At 38.5% G+C, this 21864-nt stretch overlaps 1 protein-coding gene across 1 annotated transcript in view; it reads right to left on the reverse strand.

The window, feature by feature from the left end:
* Positions 1-19833, reverse strand: part of LOC103198379 (leucyl and cystinyl aminopeptidase) — an 88066-nt gene extending 68233 nt beyond the window's left edge. The window contains exons 1-3 of the mRNA XM_007942540.2: positions 19001-19833; positions 11462-11600; positions 10077-10208 (exon numbers count right to left, since the gene is read on the reverse strand). Of these exons, the coding sequence (XP_007940731.1) occupies positions 10077-10208; positions 11462-11600; positions 19001-19818 (1089 nt within the window). The 5' untranslated portion in view covers positions 19819-19833. The remainder of the gene's footprint in view (positions 1-10076; positions 10209-11461; positions 11601-19000) is intronic.
* Between the last annotated feature and the right edge of the window lie 2031 nt (positions 19834-21864).

A 21864-nucleotide genomic window follows, 5' to 3' on the forward strand; every position in this document is an offset into this window, starting at 1 on the left:
GGGTACAATCGTTGGGTGCACTTACATAAATTATTTATGTCATCTGGTATAAGAAGCAACATATTATGGTAGACATTAGAATTCTATTCTATCACTTACTAGATGTGTAATCTTAGGTAAAGTAATTAACCTTTTAGAGACTCTGTTTCTTCACCAAAAATATGGGGATGATCTAAGATGAATAATATTAACTGTGTATAGTATCCCAGGCTATTTTTTAAAATGAAAAGATGTTTACAAATGAGTACCTAAAACAGCTACCAGCATAAAACATAACTCCATGCATGATAGATTCTTCCCTATTTCCTATGAATTGTTCCAATACCTGTCATCAGGAAAATAAGACTACCCCATGGTAATCAGTTATGATCTCTTCTGGTGTCACTAATATGAGGGGAAATTAATAAAATTATTTATTCCAGTTGAAATGCTGGAAGTGCTTATTCATCTATGCCAAGAAATTTGGAAGACAGTTATCTGGCCAACTGACTAGAAGAGATCCACATCTGTGCCCATTCTAAAGAAAAGTCATCCAAAAGAATGCAGAAATTATCTATTACTAATATCACATGCAAGTAAAATTTTGCTGAACATAATTCAAAAATGATTGCAGCAGTACATCAACAGAGAAATGCCAGATATTCAAGTTGGATTCAGAAGATATGGAACAAGGGATATCAGTGCTAATATCAGATGGATGTTAGCTGAAAGTAGAGAATACCAGAAAGACTTTTACCTGTTTTATTCACTATACAAAAACATTTGACTCTGTGGATCATAACAAATTATGGATGACATTGCAAAGAAAGGGAATCAGAACCCTTAATTTTGATCATGGGGAACCTGTACATAGACCAAGAAGCAGTCATTTGAACAGAATGAGGGGATAGTGCTTGGTTGAAAATCAGGAAAGGTGTGCATCAGGGTTTTATCTTTTAACCATATTTATTAAATGTGTATGCTTGGCAAATAATCCTGGACTATATGAAGAAGAACATGACATCAGGATTGGAGGAAGATTCATCAACAACATGCAATATGCAGATGTCACAAACTTGCTAGCTGAAAGCAAAGAAGACTTAAAGTACTTACTGACGAAGATCAAAGACTACAGCCTTCAGTATGCACTGCTCCCCAACATAAAGAAAACAAAAAGCCTCACGATTGGGCCAATAAGCAACATCATGATAAATGGGGAAAGCACTGAAATTGTCAAGGATTTCATTTTTCCTGGGATCCACAATCAAGTCCCAAAGAAGCAGCAGTCAAGAAATCAAACAACATATTGCACTGGGCAAATTTGCTGCAAAAGACCTCTTACTTGTTAAAAAGCAAGGATGTCCCTTTGAGGACTAAAATTCACTGACCTAAACCATGTGCAAAAAGGACATGGAGATAGCATCTTCACAAGAGGAAGACAGGATCACCATCAAGAGCCCAAGGCTTATACCTATGAGGCCAGACATGCCACCACCCTCCAGCCTTTTTACCAACTTTGACACCAACCATCCCTCCCACAGCACTTCCTACTTCTCCACTGGGTTTGATAATTCATTGCAATGGTCACACAGTACTCACAGACAATACTCACGATTATGGGGGTTTATTAGGGAAGTAACAGTCTACAACTCAGGTTCAGGAACACTCTCAGGATACAGTTCTTCAGTCAGGACAGATTGCCCCCTGCCATGCTCCCAGGCATACCTCTCTGGCCCTTGGCCTCTCGGCCTGGCCTCTGCCCTGCTCTGGCAAATGTTACAAAGCTCTTTTAGCTCTGTTGACAGGTACACCTAAGTGCATCCCACTTACTAGCAAGCTTCCTACCCAAGGGCACTCAGCTTTCTCACTCTACTAGTCAGGTAAGACTACTGCTCTGTTTCACGCCTCTTGATTCCACTGCTGCTCTCACTGCCAGAGTCTCTCAGCCAAGGAGGTACAGAACAGGGACCTCTACACCAAAATGGATGACAGAAGAGACTCTGCTTGAACAGAGAGTAGCTAAAGCGGATGGAAGAATTGACAGGATAAAAGAGCTGAACAGAAGATTTCAAAGAGCAGCTTGAGAAGACAAAGTCAATTATTATAATGAAATGTGGAAAGACTTGGAGTTGGAAAACCATAAGTGAAGAACACAGTCAGCATTTCTCAAGCTGAAAGAACTGGGGAAAAAATTTAAGCCTCGAATTGCAATACTGAAAGATTCCATGGACAATACGTTGAACAATGCAGGAAACATCAAAAAAAGATGGATGGAATACACAGAGTCATTGTACCAAAAAGAACTGGTAGATGATCATCGATTTCAGGAGGTAGCATATGATCAAGAACCAATGGTACTGAAAGAAGAAGTCAAAGCTGCACTGAAGGAATTGGCAAAAAATAAGGCTCTGGGAATTGACAGAATAGCCACTGAGATGTTTCACTGGAGGCTGCACTGGAGGCACCCACTCAGCTATACCAAGAGATTTGGAAGACAGCTACCTGGCCAACTGATTGGAAGAGATCCATATTTGTACCCATTCCAAAGAAAGGTGATCCCACAACATGTGGAAATTATCAAACAACATCACTGATATCACATGCAAGTAAAATCTTACTGAAGATAATTAAAAAATGGTTGCAGCGGTATATTCACAAATGTGTTAGGCTGGGTTCTCTAGAAAAGCAAACCCAGTAAAGCTTATATATACATACAGAGAAAGAGAAATTTATCTTAGGAGAATGGCTCACACACTTATAGAAGCTGGCAAGTCCCAAGTTCTTGGATCAAATGTCAAGCTGGAGGCTTTTCCTGACTCACAAAGTTTCAGGGGCTGACAAGCTAAAGGTTGGCAGGCAGTATACAAGCTGCTGACTCCAACGAATGATGAGTCCTAGATCTCCAGGCTGAATGGTGGATTATTTGCTCATGGACAGGTATAGACAGCACAACAGGATCCTGATCCACAGAAGAGTATCTCTTTTTCCAGAATGCTCATAAATATATTGGAAGCAGGCCACACCCCTACGGAAACTCCCTTTCACTAGATTGGCTGCTCAAAACATATACATCCAATGCCATCATGGTAATAACCCACATCACAATTGCTTAAACCACACAGAACTGTGGTCCAGCCAAGCTGACACACAGCTCCAATTATCACAACAGAGAACTTACGGAAATGCAAGCTGGATTCAGAAGAGGATGTGGACCGAGGGATATCATAGCCAATGTCAGATGAATTTTGGCTCAAATCAAAGAATACCAGAAAGATGTTTACTTGTGTTTGTTGACTATGCAAAGGTATTCAACTGTACAGATCATAACAAATTGTGGATAACATTGAGAAGAATGGGAATTCCAGAACACTTAATTGTACTCCCGAGGAGCCTGTGCATAGACCAGGAGCATGTTGTTCGAATATAATAATAACAAGGGGATATTGCAGGGTTTAAAATCAGGAAGGGAGTGTGTCAGGGTTGTACCCTTTCACCATACTTATTCAATCTGTGTGCTCAGCAAATAATCTGAGAAGCTGGACTGTATGAAGAAGAATGTGGCATCAGGATTGGGGGGAGGCTCATTAACAACCTGAGATATGAAGATGACACAACTTTGCTTGCTCAAAGTGAGGATGACTTGGAGCACTTACTGATAAAGATTAAAGACTATAGTCTACAGTATGGATTACACCTCAATATAGAGAAAACAAAAATCCTCACAACTGGACCAATAAGCAGCATCATGATAGACGGAGAAAAGATTGAAGTTGTTAAAGACTTCATATTACTTGGCTCTACAATCAACACCAATGGAAGAAGCAATCAAGACTTCAGAAAACATAGTGCATTGGGCAAATCTGTTGCAAAAGACTTTTTTCAAGTGCTGAAGAGCAAATGTCTCCTTGAAGACTAAGATGCGCTTGACCCAAGCCAGGGTATTTTCAATCGGCTCATATGCATGTGAAAGCTGGACAATGTTTAAGGAAGACCGAAGAAAAGTTGATGCTTTTGAGTTGTGGTGTTGGCGAAGAATACTGAAAGTACCACAGACTGTTAAAAGAACTAACAAATCTGTTCTAGAATTGCAGTGGAATGCTCTTTGGAAGCAAGAATGGCCAGACTTTGTCTCACCTACTTCAGTCATGTTGTCAGAAGGGACCATTCTCTGAAGAAGGATGTCATGCTTGGTAAAATGGAGGGTCAAAGAAAGAAGAGAAGGCCCTCAACAAGATGGACTGACATGGTGGTTGCAGCAATGGGCTCAGGTATAGCAGGGATTGTGAGTCTGGCTCAGGACCAGGCAGTGTTTTGTTCTGTTGTATATAAGGTTGCTATGAGTTGCAGACTACTCGACAACACATAACAACAATGACAACAAGCCATTAAAACGAAGATTATTTACATTTTCAGACATACAACAGAGTTTTACAACCAGAAAAGAGAAAAGAAAGAGAGAAAGAAAGAGGGAGGAGGGTGGATAAGAGGCGAAAGGAGATGTTGTTGCTTCTTATTACCTGTATGGGACAGTAATACAGTAGAATGATTAAACATGGACTCTGGAATCAACCTGGTTCAAATCCCCCGTCAACAGTCATCTAGCTCCAGGCCCTTGAGCAGATCATTCACCTTCTTTAACTCTAACACTATGATGCCCACATTAGCCTGCTCTCTTAAGGTTTAAATTTAAAAAGCCCCTGTAATATGCTCAGTATCTAGCAGACAGTAATAACTAACAATTTTAGGTATTATCAGTAGTAGTAAGAGTTGAACTATTTTCTAATTTTCCTATAATGATAATGCAGTTCTTTTACATGCCATAAAAAATGGAGAAACACTTTTCACAAATAAGAACTTATTTGAGCCACTCATCTATTTTATAAAGGAGGCAAATAATTTTTTAAATTTTAAATAGGAAAATAAAATACAGCCCCCCAAAATTAAGTGACTTGCCTCAGGATGGAGATATATTTATATATATATATCTATATATATAGATATATATATATATATATATGTATATATATATATATAAATATATCTCCATAAATATATATATATATATAACTCTAGTTTGGTGCTCTTTTAGTCAAACAAATAAATTACAGGCTACCTATACTCCAGAACACTTCCTATTAAATTAATTTTATTAAGTAACACTCTGTTTTCATCACTCACTATGAAAGATGAATATATAAGTAAATACAACAAAATAGATCTGAAGAAATGCCAACTCCAAGTAATCTTCCTGATTAAACTTCTATTTTCAGAAGTCTGTTAAACTTTATTTTTATTGTAAAATTACTTTATTGTATATATATTATTATTCATTCTATTAAACTTTTATTTTTCTTTCTACATAAGACAAGCTTTAACTTTTATTATGTCCCTATAGCACTTCAAGATAATAGTTGATAGCGTGAGTATTTAATCTTAATTGTATTCTTTCTGATTGTTTCATTAAGGTTACGAACCCAGCACCAACACATCACCTGACACACAGCTGTGTAACAGTTATTTGTTGAATGAAGTAATATTACTCCCTAGCCTGAAGAATTTTATAGCCTGTTGTGAATGCTTCCATAGTCTTTAGGTTCCTTGGGTCACCCAATCTTTCTACTTCAAGCCCTTACTTGATCTCTACTATGATCTTACAGAAGGAATTTATTCCATGTGCCTATGTGTCTCCAGATAATTTCTCACTGCCAACTGATATCTTGGCTCAAAAATTAAAATTATTCTGTATTGTATACTATGTTGTTGTTGCTGTTGTTGTTGTTATGTGCCGTCGAGTCGGCCCCGACTCATAGCGACCCCTCCTTGGGTTTCAGAGGCAGTATCACTACGGAAGTAGGATTGCCCAACCTTCCTTCCGAGGAGTGGCTGGTGGGTTTGAACCGCCAGCCGTCTGGTTAGCAGGCAAGTGTCTTAGCCACTATGCTACCAGAGCTCCCATTGTATACTATAGACTATGCTTTATTTACAATCAGCCCCTATAATTTACACATTACTTTAACCATAGACAAATGCCTTATTAATCTAATAACCCTTTCTATAAAAAATATTTTAAAACAAAAACAAAACAAAAAACCTTCCTGGTGGTTTTAAAAAAATGTCCACTAATTTTTGGACAGTTCTCCCTTTAAGAGATGGAGTTTAACTTCCCTCCCCTTGAATGTGGGTTAGATTCAGTAACTCACTCCAAGCAAATAAAATATGGAGGAAGTGATGGAATATAACTCCTGAGATTACCTCATAAAAGGCATTGCATCTTCCTCTTGCTCTCTTTCTCAGCTCACTCAATCTGGAGGAAACTGGTTGCCATTTTATAAGTATGTTCTAGGAACCAACCCTATGCAGAAGTCCATGTGGTAAGAAGTGTGTCTTCTACTCAACAACCAGTACTAACTTGCCAGTGTGTTATTGTGCTGCCTTGGATGTCAAGCTGTCAGATGAAAACACCCTCAGCCAACACCCAACTACAATTTCATGAGAGACCCAGAACCTAGACCTAAACCACTCGGCTAAGCTGTTCACAGACTACTGACCCAAAAAACTGTTTATTTTCCAAGCCACTAAATTTTAGGGTAATCTGTTGCTTAGTAATAGATAACTAATATACGTGGTGTTGTTGCTGTTAGGTGCTGCAAGTTGGCTCCAACTCACAGAGACCCTATATATGACACTGCCTGGTCCTATGCCATCCTCACAATCCTTGCTATGCTTGAACCTATTGTCACAGCCACTGTGTCAATACATCTTCTTGAGGGCCCTTCCCTTTATCACTGACCCTCAACTTTACCAAGTACGATATCCTTCTCCAGGGACTGGTCCCTTCTGACAACATGACCAAAGTAGGTGAGAAGAAGTCTGACCATTCTTAGAATGCTTAGAATGACCATGCTTAGAATGTTTCTAAGGAGCATTCCTGCTATACTTCTTACAAGACAGATTTGTTGGTTCTTCTGGCAATCCATGTCATTTTCAGTATTCTATGCCAACACAATTCAAATGCATCAATTCTCCTGCTGTCTTCCTTATTCACTGTCCAGCCTTCACACACATACAGGGCTATGGAAAATAGCATGGCTTGGGGCAGGTGTACCTTAGTCTTCAAAGTAACATCTTTGCTCTTTAACACTTTAAAGAGGTTTTCTGCAGCATATTTGCCGAATGCAGTATATCGTCTGTCACCACTCATCTCTGTTTGCTGTATTGTGGTGGCTTGTGTGTTGCTGTGATGCTGGAAGCCATGCCATCGGTATTTCAAATACCAGCAAAGTCACTCATGATGGATAGGTTTTAGTGGAGCTTCCAGATAAAGAGAGACTAGGAAGGAAGATGGGCCACTTACTTCCAAAAAAACTGACCACAAAAAACCTTATGAGTATCAGTGAAACTAATATACTAAAGCTTGATTTTTATGTAGAATTATACAAGATTTCTATCATTCCATAAAGATGCATGCCTATTGTGAGTTATAAAGTGGGAAATCAGAAATAGCCTATTATATTAAAGAGCTTCATAAGGAATATATTTGAGGAACAACTAAAAATAAGAATATTATAAAGCAATAAGTTGTGAGGTTCTGAAAATAGTATAAGGAGCTCTGGTGGTTAATAGTGGTTAAGGCATTTGGCTGTTAACCAAAAGTTCCATGGCTCGAACTTAACAGGTGCTCTGCAAAAGAAAGATGAAGCAGTCTGCTCCTGTAAAGATTTACAGCCTTAGTAACCCAATGGGGGTTCTATGAGTTGGAATCAAGTTTTGAGTTTGAGGCTTTAGTTTTCAGTATAGTGGTTTAAACATTTAAAGGACAATACATATAAACTAGTGAGGGAGCGACTTATGAAGGAGTTGAGGTTTGAGCTTGGCTATGAAATACGGACTTCATTTGAGTAAGGAAAAATTAATTTTAAAAGAATGAAACTAAAGTAGGAAGGTTCAAACACAGAAATGACACTGAGGTATATATGTGAGCAATGAATAACTTACTCAGCTTGGCTAGATGGAAGAATTCACATTGGGGCAATTGGAAATGTAAATGAAATGTGAGGAGTACCTTGAATATCCGAAAGATGAATTTGAATGTAATCCTATCAGCAGTAAGAAGTAATGGAGCAGCTGAAAGAAAGACAGACACACAGTGAAGAAAGTTTAGAAACAGAAGAAAAGGAAAAGAAAGTGAGGAAGGGAAGAAGTTAAGATGAAGGGAGGAGAGAAAGAAGGAAGGAAAGAGTTAAAAAAAAAAAAAAAAAGAAAAGAAAAGCCACCACTGTGTACAATTTTAAATAATGATAAAAAGTGCTACACAATATCTAAGGAGTTCCTGGGTGACGATAATGTTAAGCGCTGGACTAGTAGCTTAAAGGTTGGTGGTTCAAACCCACCCAGATGTGCCTTGGAAGACAAGCATGGCAATCTGCTTCCAGAAGGAAACCCAATAGAGCAGTTCTACTCTGTACACGTGAGATGATCAAGAGTTGGAAACAACTTGATGGCAGCCAACACAACAACAAATGTATCTTGTGGTTTATATCAAGTAGTGTGATAAGAACTACAACAGATGTGACTGAAGTGCAATGAAAGATCAAAACAGTAATGATTTGTCTCGGCTGCAGAAAGAGAATGAACACCTTCGTGGAGAAGGTGGCATTCAACTGAGTCTTGAATAAGAAGCAAAGCTGACTTCTTTAGATTTAAGTCTTTTAGGCTTTATTAAAGCTACAACCTTTCAGCCAAGAGGTAACTGTGTGCTACAAAGCTTGAAATGGAATTAGCTGAATACTTTCAAATTTAGTCTTAATATCCTTTTGAAAGGATTCTGAAAAGGTTTAGCCTTCACATAAATGTCTTTCATCACCAAAGGTAAGTAAATCATATTAGCGCTTATTCAATATGTAGTACACATCTACCCTTAATCACTTAATTTTTGAGTGCTATTCCATCCTTTAATATTGAGCATAAAGGCATACAGTATTATTGCTCATAAACAGCCAAAGAATCCTTCTCTCTGAGACTTATGAAGTAGACAGAATAATCTTTTCTAATGGAAGGTGTATACCCTTTTGAAGTAGCAAAATGTTAAGAACCAAGTATATTATTGTTAAAATAAAGCTCTTTAGTTTATAAAAGAAACAAAACCAGCTAGATATGTTCAAAGGGTACACGACAGTCCCTCAGTAGTCCCTGGCAAGGATCAAAAAAATGAAAACAAAAAGAATTCCATCTGTATTTCTATCATGAAAAATAATCAGTTTTAGAAATTACTTTGAAGATAAACCTCTTCTTCAATGTTGTATGTGAAAATATTACCTTTATTAGGTCTCTACTGTGAAATTAATGCATATCATCCAATCAAATAACCATTTACAGATTGGCACTAATGACAAAGAAAAGCAGAGGAGCCTAATTAGAACAAATGATAAATTTCATCAAAATACTGATTAACTAGACCCTTAAAATTAGCAAGCTTACTCATTACTTAAGATGAGGAAAACACAATCAGAGCTTGTTTTTTAAAAAAAGAAAAAGGATTCATCTAAATTTTACAACCTAAAGCTCTGCCTTCTTTTTTATAGTTCTTTCAGCTTTTTAACATGATGCTTTAAGAACGTCCAATGTTCTGAACCTGGCATTGTCTAACAATCTTCTGCACTCACAGAAATGTTCTACATCTGTGGTGTCCAATGTTAGCCATCAGCCACATGAACACTGCTGAATGCCTGAAACGTGGCTAGTGCAACTGAAGAAGTGAAGTTCAATTTAAGTAGGCAAACAAGGCCAGTAGCTGCCTGCCATACTGTGCAATACAGTTCTAGGAATTTTAGTGCACATATACTGTATTCTTGGAATTCTTGTAAAATAAAAGAAACTTTTATTTATTATTATTCATTTACTGCTCTCTGGTAGTAAATGAATAATAGTAAATAATCAAAAAACAAAAAAAGAAGCATTTCTGGTATAAAATGTCAGAGTTGTCATATAAAAGCTTATTTTCCTTATAAGGCAGCCACCATGAATCACTAAAGCACAAGAATTCCTCTTCACGTCTTACTTGTAACACTGGCTTCCAAACAACTACTACAATCACATACCAGGGTTCCATTAATGTCCTGACTCAGGTTCTTCATCTCTCCCACAACGAAAGCAACTAGGTAAGTGCTCATCTTCACACTCTCAGAAAACTCATCCTGAATGAGTCCATCTTCCATAAGGACTGATGATTTCTACAAGCAAAATGGGGAAAGATGACAGTTCTATAACTATGGAAACAAATGAGTGACAAATGAACTGAGAAACTAAAAAATCAAATAGGAAATAGGTAGTGAAGATGCTGGCATATTTTAAACATTCAACATGAGTTTCTGAAAGAGCAGGGCCCCTTAGTCTTAGTCTGTCCTAGCATTCTTCATCATGATGACATACCGAGTATAAAAAAGAGCTTTAAATAAAAATAAGTTAGAGATAATGAGTGACAATATTTCTGTCTCTTCCCTTTAAAACACACCAAAACCAAAATCCTTACTTATGACCTAGGAATGCACCACTCTATTGCTGCTATAAAATACATTTACAGAACAAGGAGCTACAGCTAGGATGCCAAAACGCCTCCAAATGATGTGAAATGGCTTCTTAGAGTGTCATACTGAGGACTCTGAGAAGGCTCAGTGGGATCAAATGCATTAAGTCAATAGAGAAAGCTGTAGTAGGCACAAGCTAAGGGAATACAGGCAATGCTGCAGGATTTCTAACCATGAATTAAGATGTGTTTTGGGCTACTAGGCAAGCAGGCATCCACCTCTTCTAGAGAAAGATTAAAAGTATGGCTGGGAGTGGAGCTCTTGGAGTGACATCTTTGTTTAAGGACAGATCATGTCTTCTCCTCCCTATAGGGCTTGACTCCATACCCTGCTAGGTATAGCTGATCCTCTCTCCTAACCACATGAGATCCAGGAGGGTCTTGTCAGGCTACACAGAGCCCCCTGAGTATCTGAGACAACCATGAGTGCCCAAGGTCCTGTTTAGCATAAAGAGGCTCCTGTTCTTATAGTCAGTCTTCAAATTATAATATAGATTTTTCACTTAGCAATAAAACACAAAGAATAATCATGATTCAACATTATCGAACATCATTGCTTAGTAGAAAAAGTTCACCATGTGCCATAAAAATTACTCTGATCTTCAGTGCTTGTGCATACTGTTAAATATTTGCACAACTTCAGTACATAGGTCACACTCACATTCCCTACTCAAACACTCCTAGTCCACCAGGTCCTTTTATTCCCTTAGGTGCTCCTATGTCTGGCTTCCTGGTCAATCCCAACATACATCTTAACTTTTATTTAAGTATTTTTTAAAAAGAGTAAGAATGCATATGGTTTTAAATCATTCTTGACAGTGGCCTGGAAAAGATGAGTTCAAGTGTTCTTAAAGAAAGAGACCCACTCATGCTTCCACATTCCAAGGAACAAAACAGTACCTTAGGCATATTTGACAAAGCAGTGTGTTGCTCATCCCTTATGATCTTGATGATAAATGTGGCTTTAAATGCTGGTTCATCAAAACAAGGAAAAGCAGATCTTGCTGCCAGGGGTTCAAACTGAGTTGCTGCAAAGTACCTAAAACAAATATAAATTCAATCCAACAGTTACTGAGCATTTACTGTTCAAGGCACCAAGCCAAATACTAGGGACACTAAGATAAATATCACACAATCCCAGCCATTAAACTGTCTGCAAACTACTGGGAGAGGCAGAAGTTTACACAACAGACAGAAACTTAAGTCAGGCCCCTAATCACATCATCACAGTGAAAACAAAGTGGTGGCAACAAAATCTTAAGAGGGCCTTAAAAAATGAGTCATATTTGAGAAAGTAGAGAAGGGAAGAGAGTAGATTCTAGAAAGAGTAGACAGAACAAGGAAAAACATATAGGAGTCCATGTTCAGGGACTAGGAGGCTGTCCAATGTGTCAGGAGAGGAAGCCATAAAGGCAGAATGTGGATGGTCAGTGAGGCCTCTGAATGGTTTGTGATGGAAGAATAGTAAGGAGAGTAGTCATTATATACCTACTACTATATACTATCATGGGAGCTCTGGTAGCATAGTGGCTAAGGCACTTGACTGCTAACCAGAAGGCTGGCAGTTCAAACCCACCAGCCACTCCTCGGAAGGAAGGTTGGGCAATCCTACTTCCGTAGTGATACTGCCTCGGAAACCCAAGGAGGGGTCGCTATGAGTCAGGGCTGACTCGACGGCACATAACAACAACAACAACATATACTATCATTATGTTAATTAATCATCTATAGAGACTCTGGCTTCTTAACACTAAACCTCATTTTATAACGCATACTTTCACGAAGCCTTAAAAAAACTATGTATACTATAGAACGCTGGTATCCTTTACTCTCTTCAGCTATATATGGCTGCTAACCAACAGGTTGGCAGTTCAAATCCATCAGTCACTCCACAGGAGACAGATGAGGCAATCTGCTTCTGTAAAGATTTGCTGTTGTTGTTGTTGTTGTTATATGCCATCAAGTCGGCCCCAACTCATAGTGACCCCTCCTTGGGCTTCCAAGGCAGTATCACTAGAGAAGTAGGATTGCCCAACCTTCCTTCCAAGGAGTGGCTGGTGGGTTTGAATCGCCAGCCTTCTGGTTAGCAGTCAAGTGCCAGCCTTGGAAATCCTACAGCGCAGTTCTACTTGGTCCTATAGGGTCGCTATTGAGTTGGAATTGACTTGATGGGAGTGGGCTTTGGTATTCTCTTTTCAGAGATGAATCAAATTTGTTTCTCCTCTTCTTACAGCACAGCAGCAATATGTGAAAATTTAACTAATGTGTTGTTGTTAGGTGCGATAGAGTTGGCTCCAACTCATAATGACCCTATATACAACATAATGAAACACTGCCCAGTCCCATGACATCCTCACACTCTTTGCTATGTGTGAGCCCATTGTTGCAGCCACAGTGTCAATCCATCTTGTGGAGGGTCTTCCTCCATCTTTTTCTTTTTTTGGGGGGGGCTCATATAATAAGCTATATATTTTATTTTTGTTATTGTTAAGAAGATACAGAACATATACCAATTCAATAATTTCTACATGTACAATTCAGTGACACTAATTACATTCTTCAAGTTGTACAACCATTCTCACCCTCCTTTTCTGAATTGTTCCTCCTCATTAACATAAATTCACTGCCCCTTGTGTTTCCTATCTACTCTTTCAAGTTGCTGTTGTCAGTCTGATCCCATACAAAAAGATCTTAAAAGAGCACAATGCTCAAAGCAAACGTTCTGAACAACCTAAGCTAAATTACTGTTTTAAGTAGACTTCAGAAGATATTTTTGGTTTAAGGTTTAAAGATTATCTCAGGGCAATTGTTTCAGGGGCTTATCAAGCCTCCATGGCTCCAGAAATTTTGGACCCCATGACAGTTTGAAATTCTGTTCTGCATTGTCCCCTTTTCATCAGGATTCTCATATAGAACCTTTGATCAAAATGTTCAGCTGGGCACCATCCAGTTCTTCTGGTCTCTTCACAAAGGAAGCAGTTGTTCACAGAGGAACACTAAATACTCCAATTCCATTTACTCCTTCTATTCCTGACTCTCCTTCCTGTTATTCCAGGTGAACAGAGGCCAATTATTGTATACATAACAAGTCTTTAATAAGGTGTTGGGAGAAAAACATAAAAGGAAAAAAGAAAAATGCAGATTTTCAGTTAAGCATTTATTTTGCACTTATTAAGGTGATCTTCTACATTCAGAAGCTCAAACATGGCCAACAATCAGGGTAAGCGTGGCACTACTGGGCATGTTTCAGTACCAATCTATATAGCACGTACACAACCTCCTACTTGGATGTAGTAGCCTCTCTTGATTAGAGCTTAGTTTCCACTTTTAGAAGATAGCAGAAAAGAAAGAGTATGAAGTTTGAAGTCAGAAGACTCAAACTCTGGACTTTATGAGCCAAATGACTTTGGGCAAATCAGAGAACTAAGTCTCAAATTCCTTAGTTATTAAATTAAGACTGAGATACATTCCCTGTCAAACATGCAGTGTTTTTGTTAGAATCAAGTAAGACTGTAATAAAAACTACTATCTACCATAATGCCCTACATAGATGCCTGTTATTATAAATACTATAATAGCCATAATTCTTCATTGTCTTTATCACTTTAGATTATTTCATTTTTTTTCCTAGTAACAATGTGCCCATATAACTGTTTGTAACAGGTGAACTTCAGGAAACATGAAACAATTTAAGCATATTTTGTTTCTCATATTCCATTTCTTCACCTTGTTGCATGTCTTCTTACTCAGTTGATGGAAGGTTTTGAGAGAGGGTCACAAATGACCAGGGGATAAACTTTGATGAGATCCCCTTATTATTCACAAAATAAAGCCTACTTGGACCATCACTTTTGGATAAAAGCTGGATTATAAGATTCCAAGACAAACAAAATATTAAATTATTGTTAAAATAGATACAGTAATAACTCACATAAAAGTCTCTCTGAAAAGATTACTGCTTGATACTTGTATTTTGTCCTATGTTGAATACCTTGAAACTTAGTTTTCAATTACCTAGTTGCAGTCAGTCAATTGTGACTCAGGTGACCTTGTGTGTCAGAGCAGAACTACATTCCACAGGGTTTTCAATGACTGATTTTTCAGAAGTAGATCACAAGGCCTTTCTTCTGAGCCCTCTCTGGCTACATGCAAACTTCCTGCCTTTCTGGTTAGCAGCCGAGTGCATTAACTGTACCACCAAACCTAATCCACTACCATTGAGTCAATTCCGACTCATAGCGACCCCTTTAAGTTTCTGAGGCAGTAAATCTTTACAGATGTAGATTGCCCTGTCTTCCTTCTGCAGAGTGGCTGGTGGGTTTGCACCACCAACCTTCTGGTTAGCAGTCAAATGCCTCAGCCACCATGACACCAGAGCTCCTTAATTGTACCACCAGGGACTCCACATTCTTTAGTATTTATTTGCTTTCAGAAATACTAGTTACAGTTTGAGCACTACTTCAAGACTCATCACTAGTCTGAAAACTCTGCTTAAAACTGTTAAGTCTCTTTCTTAAAGTGGTACCTTCATTCTAGCCTATTCCTGCTATAGCTTCCCAGGTATTCTGTGAATTAGTAACATCAACTTTACATGCTCAAAAGCAGGAAAAAAAACAAGGGTATATTTGAAATCTATCAACGAGGTGATTGACACAGTGGCTGCAATGATGGGCTCAGGTATATCACGTATTGTGAGGCTGGCACAGGATGGGACAGTGTTTCGTTATGTTGTGGAGAGGGTCACTATGAGTCGGAGCTGACTCAACAGCACCTAACAACACAGTAACATATTTGAAAAATTCAATTAATGTTGAAAGAGGGGTTCTTCAGAATCAAAACACCCTGCATATTAAATGGACACAGTTTGATATTCTACTCCATATCACTTCTTCCAACCTGAAGTCTGTTTTCATGCAGTAATTAATCTGGATATTATTTCTAAATATGTTTCAGATTAACTTTATTGGGTTTTGCTAAAGCAAAACACACCTATTCCAGGTTGTCACTATCTCTAGTTACACTGGAAAGCCTTTCTCCTAAGAGTAGAGTTTATTTACAGAGGTCTACAATGCTAAAGAACCTAGTGATAAAAACTGGGTTCCAAGAAGTGACCTATAAGTTATCTAAAATTGACAACTTGTTCCTTTTAAAAGAAAAACAAATTGAATACTTTGTATAACATATGTATTCTGACCCCTGCTTCATTACCCAATTTATTTTTCTAAAGAAAATTTGAACAGCATTAATTCAAAACTTTAATTCTATAACATAACACAGCTAATAAATACCATAGTGTGTGCTCAACTTATACAAATTTCAAATCTGCCAAATATAAGTTCTAATAGAATCTGCATAATGAGTTATTCAGATAGTCAGAATTAAAACTATATAACTGGAAAGACTGGGGACAAAAAGATAAAGAAAATGACTTTGCCTGTAAGTCACTTACAATTTAGTTTAGGAAACAGATGTGTCAACAATTAAACAGCTTTGTGATATTAAGTATGTACAAAGTGCAGAGTGCAGCACAAACAAATTAACTCTGGTGGAAAAGGCCAGTTCTCTTGGAATATAATATAAGCAAACTGGAATGAAAAAGACAATTATGAACTAGTTTAAGTCAGGTAAGAGATTCTAAATACTGGAAATAACAATGTACAAAGGTAAAAAGGCATGAATAAGGGAGACAGTACACCATAATGGTTATGAAAGTGGTCTATGTGGTTAAAATGGCCTTGGGTTTAAGTTCTATCTCTGCTCCTTGCTAGCTTTAAGATGTTGGGTGAGTTACTTTATATATCTCTACCTCCTTGGCTGTAAAACTAATATAATATTAATAGCTACCTCTTAGAGCATATGGAAGGATAAAAGATAGTTATGGATTCAATTTTGTCCCCCCAAAATACATGCTGTAAATCCTAACCCTTAGGAGCTCTGGTGGTGTAGTGCCTAAGGCATTTGACTGATAACCAGAAGGCTGGCAGTTCAAACCCACCAGCCACTCCTCGGAAGGAAGGTTGGGCAATCTACCTCTGCAGTGATATTGCCTCGGAAACCCAAAGAGGGGTCGCTACAAGTGGGATCCAACTCGACAGCACTGAGTTGGTTTTTTTGTATACCTGTGGATGTAATTCCATTTGGGAATAGGATTTTCTCTGTTATTTTAATCAGGCCATAAAAGTGTAAGCTGTATTTTAAGCCAATCACTTTTGAGATATAAGTAGCACATTAAGCACAGAAGCAAGGACAAAAGGGGGAAGACAGATGCCATGTGGAGATCTTCAAGGGGTGCTGAGAAGAACTCTAGGGAAGCTGAGACAAGGATTTACCCCTAGAATGGATAAAGAGAGCCTTCCCCTGGAGCTGGTGCCCTAAATTCAGACTTTTAGTCTCTTAAGCTGTAAGAAAATAAACTTCTGTTTATTAAAGCCAGAAGCTGTATTTCTGTTATAGCAGCACTAATAAACTAAGAAAAAGACTAAGCATACAAAATACTTGGAACAGTATTTAACACTGCATTTCTCAGGAGATGTTGGCTAATACTATCATCACATTTCAGGAAAGTGCACAGGAAGTTCAATACGGAAGGTGAGGTCTGATAAAGGAAACAAGGTCCAGATTGTGAAAGATCTTGAACTAAATCTTTCCAGAAATGAGGAACTATTGAAGGATTGTCTGACGAAGACTAACAGAGCCAGATTTGCACTCACAGAAATACAAGTCTGGCAACAGCATGGAAGATGGAAAGCAGGGAGGGGAAAACTGGTAAGATTAGAGGCCTGAGCCCTGTTAAGAGGCTACTTGAAGAGTATCATAAGAGTTGCTGAGAGACTGAAGGATAAAGAAATATATAAAACACACTCTCATCCTAAACATATTTACTAGTTCTTTTAGTATTAAATTGTTATCTAGAATCTTAAGTCTATCGCCACCAACTTCTAGATGGATCTGCAAGGTTACTGATGTCTTCTCAGATGACACACATAAAGTTTCCTTATTACAAGCAACTACTATACATCTTTGGCTTTACACACAGTCTGATTCTTCAAACAATAAGAAATATATCCTTTAATCACTTTACCTACCAGTTTAAATATTTATCTTAATAACACTAGAGGGAAACAAAAGTACAAAAATTTCTCTAAGAAAAATTAAAAATTAAGAGAAAAACAAAAAATACATTATAGTTCCCAGACATCTTGAAAGGTATAAATCATTTTAACTTTTATTTTACATTATGAGATACAATCATGTGGAGGATTCATTTTACTGACTCAGGTAGGCTAATGAAACAGCAGTTTCACAGAATAATTTACTTCAAAGTTTTAAAAATATTTTAATACTCTATTTCTTAATTTTAAGGAAAAAATGTCTTCTTCAAAGATAACTCAATCCAGCCTGTGGCAAGAGTCAACTAGTGACTATACCAAAAGACATCTCACTCTGCTGCGTAGCTTTTATTTCTCCCATTATATAGTAGCAGGTCCAAGGAATTCAAGGAGCAATACTGTGACTGAAGAGATGGAGAGGGAATATGGCTTAAAGGTCTGTTTGCATACTAAGAATACTGTTTTTATGCATATATTTCCTAGGGATGATGTAGATTAAAGAAGCAGACTAAAGTCAAGAAACCCCAAACCATCACTGCCATTATAAATTTTCTTTCAATGCCAGTTCTCATGCAAACTAAACTGAATTGTCGAGCCAGCATGCCATTTATTTAAAAAGTACTGGGTAATAGGAAAAAAGAGAAAAATTATTTATCTGAATGGGAGCTCTGGTGGCATAGTGCCTAAGGCATACGACCGGTAACCAGAAGGCTGGTGGTTCAAACCCACCAGCCACTCCTCAGAAGGAAGGTTGGGCAATCTACCTCTGTAGTGATACTGCCTTGGAAACCGAAGGAGGGGTCGCTATGAGTTGGGTCTGACTCGATGGCACATATCAATAACAACAAAATGATACATGTATGTATACTATACTTCTTTATTCTATACTTGTTCATACTCATTAAGTATCTCATTAAGTATCTCCTAGAAGTTCTACACATTAGGAAGATGCGTCTTAAAAATAATCCATACTCTTTTTCATTCTGATTCCTGTAGAGATTTCAGGAGGTGTTAGAAAATTAGATTTAACTTATAAGACATAAAAAGCTTAAAATGACTTAAATTTCTGTACAAGAGAATTTAACTGATTTTATCTTTATTCATTCTCCTTTATCAGCACACCCATACCACCACCCCACCAACTACATATGCTTAAGGCTTTGACTAACAGAGAAGTTGTACATTCTTCCAAATTATCATTCTACTATTTCTCTCATGACCACCTAAATTTAAAGTAATTGTAGTTAGAGTCTCTGATGGGGGCAAAATGACCCATACTCCAGAAGTTATCCCAGAGAAGAAAACCAGATCATTTAAAAAGGGTACGTACTTTTTCTCATTATTTCCATCTGTGTAGGAGATGCCATAAAACCCATAGTAAGAACTGGATATATTTGCTGAATACTCTATCTTCAAGGTATAATTGTGCCCTTCTAGAAGTGCCTCAGGGGCAACGATGGCAATTTGTTCATGAAATGGATATTCCAGGACCTCAACTTGTTTTTCTTGGCTTAAAACTGTTGACATAAAGGTCACTCTGGAAATATTATGGCCTGTGCTATGAAGAATGATATTCCATGTGGCCTGAAGAGCTTGAACTGAGATCGTCACAGAACCTCTGAATGTCATTGAGGTTAAGTTTGGGTGTAGGTTAAGTTCATAGCGTAATGGCTTAATGACAGCGGGAAGCCTGATCTGTGCCCATGGAAACAAGTTCCCATTCGTTGCAACTGGCTGAATTAGTCCCATTGACTGGTTTTTTTTATGGCAGCCTTCTTTGGTAAAGGTACATTTAGGCAATAGATAAATCACCATGATTACAGAAACTGCAACCACGATGACAAAAGCACAAACTACCATGGTCCTTGCAGAGGGTAGTGAACAAGTGCCATCAGGACTCTGCCTGTAGCCGGCTGCACTGTTCCTAAGGCCTGAGCTTCTGTTCATGAACGACATGCCCAGCAGCTTTGCAGATGACTCATAATCCTCTTCATCCTCGTCCATCTCATGTTCCCCAAGACCTCGTACCAACAGACGTGAACCTCGCGGCTCATATTCCACCTCATCAGGTTCTAGAGGATGTAAACAAGGCTCTTTGGCTAAATCCACCACATCAGGTTCTTCTTCAAACATGCTGTTTTCAATCATATTCCGGGGGAGCTGAAGCCGATCTAAAAAGCCAAAAGAGAAGCACAAGATATCAAATTAGGGAAAAAAAGCTCATGATAAAATGTCACTTAGCAAGACCATAGATAATATAACAATTTTATTTCATCACTTAGACCTATTTCCATTCCACCAAACTCACTGTCAACGAGTCAGATCTGACTCACAGTGACCCCTTCTTGGGTTTCCAAGGTGGTATCACTACAGAAGTAGATTGTTCAACCTTCCTTCCAAGGAGTGGCTGGTGGGTTTGAACCGCCAGCCTTCTGGTTAGCAGTCAGATGCCTTAGGCACTACGCCGCCAGAGCTCCCTTTCCATTTCAGTGCTACTGAATTTAAGTAAGATGTGAATGATGTTCTTGGGTCATCCATTATATATGCCAGCATAAAAAAAGTTTACCTCAGCCATGAAACAAGAAAACTAAATACACAAGCTAGTGTTGTCGTCCCCCCCCCCCCAAGAAAAGGACAGGTGAGTTTATATACTAATTTCCCTTGGTACCCTCATGCCCAACAACCTGTGCCCATGCCCTGGGCTTTAGAGGGCCTTGCTTTGGCCTGTCTCTCTGTACAGACCTTTTTCCACAGGGTGAGAAATTAGTAGGATCAAAGAGATGTGCCCACCCACAGTTAGGATTCACCTTCTAGGGTGTGGGTACCAGGCCCCAAAATACCTGCCCCAAAAGCTCAAAGATGCTTTCAGCATCTTTGTGCTTCTCTTCCTTCAGATCCATCCTCCAAATAGAGGGCCAAAACTGGTGTGCTTGTTTCTAAGACTGAATGGCAGCCAAGGGACATGCTGGATCATGCCCCCACTCCCCACCCCATGTCTGGGGAGAGGGATGGCCCTGTCTCATAAACAGGAAGCAACAAATTTTACTGGAAATTTCTAAAAGCAAGAAATAGAACATATAACAACACAGAAAAAACTATAACAGTAAGATTAAATTCAATCCCCACCCCCCTACTATCCCATAACATTCAGAAGTATAACATATTCTTATCTGTAACAACCATATTATATACCAGTGAATATCAGTGGATCTTGGGGTGAGGTAGTGGTGGAAGCTTTTACAAACTAAGGCACCATGCCCTCTACCTTGCCAAAAATCACTGAAAAATAAGACTCAAAAAGTAGTGGGAGTAAATAATCCCACATATATTATTAATGCCTATCTGGTGGCATAGTCCCTAAGGCATTTGACTGCTAACCAGAAGGCTGGTGGTTCAAACCCACCAGCCACTCCTCAGAAGGAAAGTTGGGCAATCTACTTCTGTAGTGATACCACCTTGGAAGCAAGGAGGGGTTGCTATGAGTTGGATCCAACTCGACGACAGTGAGTTTTGTTTTGGTTTTTTACGATTAGATCAGACACCCTGGTAGCTCAGCGATTAAGCTCTCAAATGCTAACCAAAACCCACCAGCCGCTCCATGGAAGAATGATGTGGTAGTTCACTTTCATAAAAATTACTCTTGGAAACCCTATCAGGAGGTTTACTCTGTCCTATACGGTTGCTAAAAGTCACAATTGACTTCACAGCACACAACAACATGATTAGATCAGTCAATGTTCTTTAAGAATCATTGAATTTTAGCTTTTAGGAGATCTTGAAAGTTATCTAATTGAAACTTCCATTATTCTTTCCCTAAAAGGCAAGAAGTATTGTTAGTTAGACTTCTACTCCCTCCTCCCAAATCTTCTACCACTTACTGGCCACTCCAACCATTTTAACAATCATCATTATACAGAGAACTTCTTTGATGGGCACAGAGTTCTTAAGGACCATCTCCCTTTGGTAAATCACCACAAGGATAAATTCTGACTATAGCTGCCAGCCATCAGTAAAGGCAATGAACAAAAAAGTAAAAAACACCAAGAGAAGACATATGGATTCATTGTTATGTGCCGTCGAGTCGACCCCGACTCATAACGACCCCTCCTTGGGTTTCCGAGGCAGTATCACTACGGAAGTAGGATTGCCCAACCTTCCTTCCGAGGAGTGGCTGGTGGGTTTGAACCGCCAGCC

This window comes from Orycteropus afer, unplaced genomic scaffold (genome assembly GCF_000298275.1).
Source record: "Orycteropus afer afer isolate SDZICR_OR568_19922 unplaced genomic scaffold, OryAfe1.0 scaffold00093, whole genome shotgun sequence".
NCBI lineage: Eukaryota > Metazoa > Chordata > Mammalia > Tubulidentata > Orycteropodidae > Orycteropus > Orycteropus afer.